At 33.5% G+C, this 6,700-nt stretch overlaps 1 protein-coding gene across 1 annotated transcript in view; it reads right to left on the bottom strand.

Annotated features, from left to right (window-relative positions):
* The window catches only part of LOC108752600 (protein CEPU-1-like), a 187,416-nt gene that overhangs the window by 65,980 nt on the left and 114,736 nt on the right, over nt 1–6,700 (bottom strand). Inside the window, exons 5-6 of the mRNA XM_018493538.1 lie at nt 5,047–5,205; nt 4,277–4,405 (exon numbers count right to left, since the gene is read on the bottom strand). Coding sequence (XP_018349040.1) covers nt 4,277–4,405; nt 5,047–5,205 — 288 coding nt within the window. The remainder of the gene's footprint in view (nt 1–4,276; nt 4,406–5,046; nt 5,206–6,700) is intronic.

Below are 6,700 nucleotides of genomic sequence, written 5' to 3'. Positions count from 1 at the left end.
ATATATATATGCACAACGGTAATAATTCGAAAATACAGGGAAACAGATAATTTGTTTATTTACGAACTGTTGTTACTATTCACCAATGCTGAATCCATTTTGCTGAACCATATAATATGTTTCACATATTACAAAAGTTACATTCTGTTCAATAAAAATGAATATTTGCACAATTGCTTTTGTATCTCTAATTAGTGAACTCGAAAAATTAAATAATTCGAACAAAAATAAATGTGAAGCCAAAAATTAAGTTTTTTAAACATTATCTCGATTTAATTTCGTTTACGCTGAAAATTCTTCGGCACACAAGCAAACTCAATTAGAGTTATTTGGTACGTTGTGACCAAATTGGAAAAAAAAAAATTGAAAAAAATCAAAGGTTGAACGTTTCTGGAACTTTATTCAAAAATTCTAGTTTACACACCCGCGTTTCTTAATGGAAATTTATGCAGAACGCGTTATACGTAATTTCAGCTTTCTCCCCCTCATCAACAAGTCCGTCTGTCCGAGTCGGAAATGGTGACTTTATCATCCTAAATTCGCGCTAACTAATGAGAGACGAAAATTATATTCTTTAGCAGGATGTTATTTTGCTGGAAATAATATTCTTTGACGAGATACGCATATCGTTTCGCATATTCAAAAATTAAAATGCATACGTAAAAGTAAGCTCTGCATCATTATAATTGTCATAAAGGACTGGGTGAATTCAAAATTGTCAGAAATGCTGACAAAATATATAATGCAAAATATAAATATTTCTTTAGCAAACGATAAAAATACAAAAGATTAAAAAGTCAAAATTTTTAAATCAAAGCTATTGTCGGATGTAAACATTAAAAAAGTCGATGATATTTGTAAGCGTGTCATAATTTTGTAAGTTTACAAGTACAATGCGCGTGGATAAAATATCTAAATATAAGCATATATGTACGTCCCCAAATATCAACACTTGCAGAATATTAATAATGGTACCAACGATACAATGTTTGCTCTTCTGTTAACTGTATTAATGGATGCAACAAGGGAGTTCAATTGTGTTTGCTAAAATTACATTCGCCTGCAAACAATTGCGATACTGCGATCACATTGGCGTTCCACGTATTCGGGGATGAAAATATTTCGCGAGACGTTTGCAGGCGCGGGTAACAATATGACGATAGCTTTATAATTATCGCATTACAATATTGTCACGTTGTGTACGTCACGTTGCCGACGCAAGTTACGAGGGAGAAACAGCGGCAACAGCAGGCGGGGCGAGATGAAAAGCGTATATAACAGTTTTTCAGGCCGTAAACTTGTAATGTCATCAGACCAAGGATCGACGGTAGATGGTTGTAATCTGTCTAACCATTTAATTAATCTCCGCTTGAACACGTAAAAACGCGCCAAGTGTTACCGCTGGCCTCCCAGCTGCAGCATTTGTATTTTAAAAATGTGTCACCACGATATCGTCTAGTAATCACCGCGAAAGTGCTATCGACTTCTATACATATTAGCGTATAAATCGTAACGTACATACTACTTGAAATATTTTTATACTGAAACAGTTCTATCAGACTTTACATCCCTCGGTAATATCGATGGCGAAACAAAAAAAAAATTATACGGCTATTTAAAAAAAAAAAAAGAAAAATTTCATATTGCAAGTAAAACGTAAAAATTCACCTTGCAAAATATTAACCTGGCATATACGATCGATTCCTCGTTACTACTGAAATTCGTGCCGATGTTATTGACCATTGGAATATTCTGCCGTTATACGCAAACAAGTTATAATATGAAATGGCCACGGGTCAATGAAAGAGCCAATATTAAAAGTGTTTCTTTTGAATGAATGAGAACGATTGAAACGAGAAATTGGATAAAACTGTGTTCTGTCGATGGAAACTATACGTTGCATTTTACAAAATACCATATACGAAATTTTACAGCATATTTTCAGATTTTGTAAATATTAGCTACTAATCTCGGAGCCGACTGTTGAAATAAAGCTACATATTTAAAAGCAAAAGCGTAATGAGATATTAATCACCCTCGTACGTAATTATTCTCTATACAAATTTAGTAAACCATATGTGACTATAATGATGCAAATTGATTATCTTCTTTGCCAATTATTTCCTTTACGTAACTATTCATATTACTAACAAAGAAAAGAATATTATAAAAATTTTATTTTTAATATTCTATGACATATTAATTGTGTAGTTCCAATTTATTTAATTTGTATAAATTTATTCATGTCATGTCTAATTTTTTTTAAGAAAAATGTAATGCGTCTCGAAGCAAATATTTCATATTTTGTACCGCACGTAGTGTGGAACAGCGGTTTAATTTCTTGACGACGACGATGAGATACACACAATCGTGAACAAAACTGCCCTATTTGATCTGTAATTTGATTCCAAAAGAGCCCAAGGTAATACTCGTTGCCAGTTAAAAGTCTTTGCCAGTTACACGGTCGCAAATAGAATTTAAAGACGCCTAAAAGAATAATCCGTAGAATATTCGCGTCGAGAACCGCGACAAACACATCTGCTCTTTCTTCATAGCTCTCTCGAGTCTCAATCAAATCATAATTACGACGTATCTCTTTCCGACACTGTTGAATTAATTAGTTTTAGTTTAATTATATAGATAAATCATTTCGTTTTCTCATCCGTTCTCATTCCCGCAAGATCTCTCGTGTGCCGCTTCGGGTTGGCTTAAATCTTACGTGGAAACTCGAGGGAGCTGTCTTAAGAATACGAAGATTATGTTTTGCATAAGCTCCGACAAACTTCCGCTCTCATCGCTCTACACTATCTCTTTGTAGTCGACTTAAAAGGCGGATGCAATTTTACTTTACGGATAATTAATAATTAAATATCGCGGAGCCGCGCTTTCAAAGGTAACGCAATACGGCACAGGATTGTAACTATCCTTTCTTCATTCAGTATCATATAATTCGCGTTTTATTTTTTTTTATTATATTCATCCTCAGAAATATATTAAGAAATTAGAACGTGCATCGTGAACGTTTTGATAACTTTTGCGTCTGCAATCGATCCCTATAAGTCTCTGTGATCTTTATACGGATGCAAGGAAAAGTCTGTAGACACGAAGGAAGGCATAAAGGGCGATCCACTTCGAGACACATCAACAGATACGTGAACGGTTCTACGGATACGGAAACGGAAGCAAACGAGTGCGAGTGTAGCGGTAAAGGAAACCATGTCATAGAGGAGCTACGAGGAGAAGAGGCACGTGCCCGGTATTTAGGAGAGGCAGTAACGTAACAATAGGCAAGTACAGGGGTGAAAACGGTAATGGTGTGTCGCGGTTCGCCCGAGCTTACTTTTATGTCTCACCAGGGAACCTCCGCCATCTCTTTCTCTTCTCTTTCCCTCTGTATATCGTTTCTCTTGACACGCGCACTCACACATGATCGTGACTTTCAACACCCCTTTGGCTGCCTTTCTACCGTTGCCGTCTCTCATTTTGTCCTTGTCTTCATCTCTCTCTCCCTCTCTCTCTCTCTCTCTCTCTCTCTCTCTCTCTCTCTCTCTCTCTCTCTCGCTTTCGTTCAATTGCACGCTTATTTTAGCACAACGGTAAGCAACCTAGAAGCAAGAGAAAGAGAAAGAGAGAGAGAGAGAGAGAGAGAGGTGAGAGACCCAGTAAAGCCCGCTTTGTCGTCGGTTTCCTTTCTATGTTATTAAATTGTATGTGTTGAACCCCTTTCTCCAAGCAACGTACTATACCGACGCGTAGTGCAATGTCGCAGTTGCCACTTAGAGGCTACCTCACAGCTGCAGCCAGTCTATACGTTGTTTGTCGGCAGGTACCTTTACTCTCCCGAGAAATCTGGTTTTCCGAAATCTGATTATGCGATCCCTTTCGGATCTTTACTTTTTACATTTCTCTTTTTATGTCAATATCATAACTTTTAAACGAAGATATGTTTATGATGTCATCGGGATGTATGACAAAATTATTTAAAATCATTTTCTCTAAGCACATCAATGTTTAATGATTATCGTAATAAGCTTTGATAGATAAGTAAAAAGAAAATATTTACGTGAATTTATAAAAGATGAATAAATCTAGAAGAAGAAACGCTATAAAAGAGACTGATGCCGATACATTGTGATCGTATTTTTTTTATAATGTTATAGTAATGATTAGTATAATAATGATTATTATAGTAATGATTTCTCTCATAATAGCGTAAGAATGATGGCATTAATCTTCGATAGATCATTGCAATTAAATAGACATAAAATATACTTACAATCGACCGATACTTTGATCTGTTTGCTAACTGTCGGTGGTATACCGTTGCTGGCGATGCATAAATATGCGCCCATATCCAATCTCGAAATCCGCGCCATTTCCAGCGTTTCACCCTCCCATTCTGTCACTGAAATCGCAACCGTTCAATATTCATTACTTAATCGATTAAGTTAATTATTTTTCATTTTCACAGAACGGCGTATAAATATTTTTTTTAAATATATCCCGTTATAGGCGATACTTTGTGTTGATAGTCAAAACGCGCGATCTCATATATTCCCTTTTAAAAATGTACAGGAATTTTGATTTTTTAATATTTTTAAAAGAGGATTAATAATAATAATGATGATAATAATTTTATTAAAGTGTAAATAACAAATAAAGAGAAACGTGTTGGTATACAAAATAATAAGGAATAGGAAAGTGAACTTCAAAAGGCATCAGCATAATTCTACCTTAAAGCCTAAGCCTATATAAAACAGTATATATAATACAGTCGAAATAACATAAGCCTATATAAAACAGTATATATAGTCGAAACTAATAAATTGTTTGTTGAGATAAGTTGCAAAATAAAGAATAAAATGAATTAAAATATAGAAAATTAGATAATGTATTTTAAAAGAGAAATGTAATATAGTAATAAAATAATAATAGTAAGAGAAAATAATAATAGTAAAAAAATATAATAATAGAGTATTACCCAAGAATATATAATCATTTTGTTTACTGACATAAAATCTCGCCATCAAATTATATAGTACATACCAGCTAAAGTTTTGTTGATCGAAATTTTAGTACCATCGTCTCGTTTCCAACGAATACTAGGCGTTGGACTTCCGGTCGCTTTGCAGGTAAGACTCACGTTAGCGCCCTCGCGAACGATTGCATCCGACGAGCTCTGCGAATCGTCAATATTTGGTGGCACTGTAACAATAAACATAAAGTGTTGTGGTCAACCACTGATAATACAAAATTTATAAATTTACAGGATAGGGGAAAATGAGACATTTAGATAAAAAGTACAGTAATATAAGTAACGTAATTGCGCGAAAAGATTTGAAGTTCCATTACTCATTAAAAATCAAATGTTAAGAATTAAGCAGAAACGGTATTTTTGTAATACATACATAAATAAAGAGACACATACATGTACGTATGATTCACGTAGACATATATACTTGTTTAATAAATTCATCTCGCTCTCTCTTCACTGCATGTAATATAATTATGCTACGGAAACTCGCTTTTTGATTGCATAAAGAGATAAAATGTATAAATCAGAACCACAGTAAAGTGATCGATTATTGATAACTCTTTAATTGTACTACGACAGCGATATCATTGCGCATTTTACATTTGTGTATATTGACCACTGCTCTTCGTCGTCACTGCTCTTGAATTAAACGACTAACCACGTGTGCGTGCGTGCGCGAGAGGTGTATAATTCAATTATAGTGTCGTCGTGGTAACGAATGATATTAGTATATGGACATACGTCGTCTGCACATCGACGTTGATCAACCTGGAAATGCAAGTAGCTAGGATTGGTTGACATATTTAAATGGACAAATATCGCGCTGCTTATATGCGACTGTGACACATCCAAATTACTCATCTTTTTCGTATACTAATTAATCAATCAATTTATGACAATCGGCATATTAACGAAAAATATATACATCGCTTCAATGTCTTTAACATTTTTTATTGTCAATATAAGACGATATATCATTTAGTGATATTTGCAGTTTTTACATGATTTCGTATATTTCGTGTAAATAAAATAAATTTCAAGAAATTTTGTTAGAAGAACCTTTTATCATATTATAAATAATTCTTCTTAATTATAATCCCGATAAATAATTTATCTCGTATTGTAATATGGACAAACAAATATATACATACTTAAATATTCAAAATAAAAAAATGTTGATTATATTAACGAAATAATTAATGCAATATAACGCATTGTCAAATTTAATCGTATGTATTGCAGTAATATTTTTTCATTCAAATCACCATTTAAGAATAGGTTCGCTCTTGAATACAAAAGAGACATCAAAGAAATCTAGGACGACGTAGAGTTATAATAAAATTATGAAATCTCAGACAAGCAAAAAGAAGCTTTCTCTCGTTAAATTTAAAACTCAAAGTGCAATGCTTGTAAGAATGCAACCATGCGAGCAAAACGAAGAAATAAGGCTTAAAATAAAAAAGCCGCAGCAAATAATAATATTCACTAATAATAAGACCTAAAATAGCATTAACTTTGTACATATAAGAAAAATTATTTATATCGTGACATATCTAATTTTCTATTTTTACAATCTCTGATGCCGAGAATTTTATACTACATTCTGTCTTTAGATAATGCGAATTAGATCTCTGAAATGATTCATCATAATTAATTTTTACAAAC

Source organism: Trachymyrmex septentrionalis, unplaced genomic scaffold (genome assembly GCF_001594115.1).
Source record: "Trachymyrmex septentrionalis isolate Tsep2-gDNA-1 unplaced genomic scaffold, Tsep1.0 scaffold60, whole genome shotgun sequence".
In the NCBI taxonomy this organism is placed as follows: domain Eukaryota; kingdom Metazoa; phylum Arthropoda; class Insecta; order Hymenoptera; family Formicidae; genus Trachymyrmex; species Trachymyrmex septentrionalis.
The sequence above is the reverse complement of the archived record's forward strand: the minus strand, read 5'-3'. Positions and strand labels throughout refer to the sequence as shown.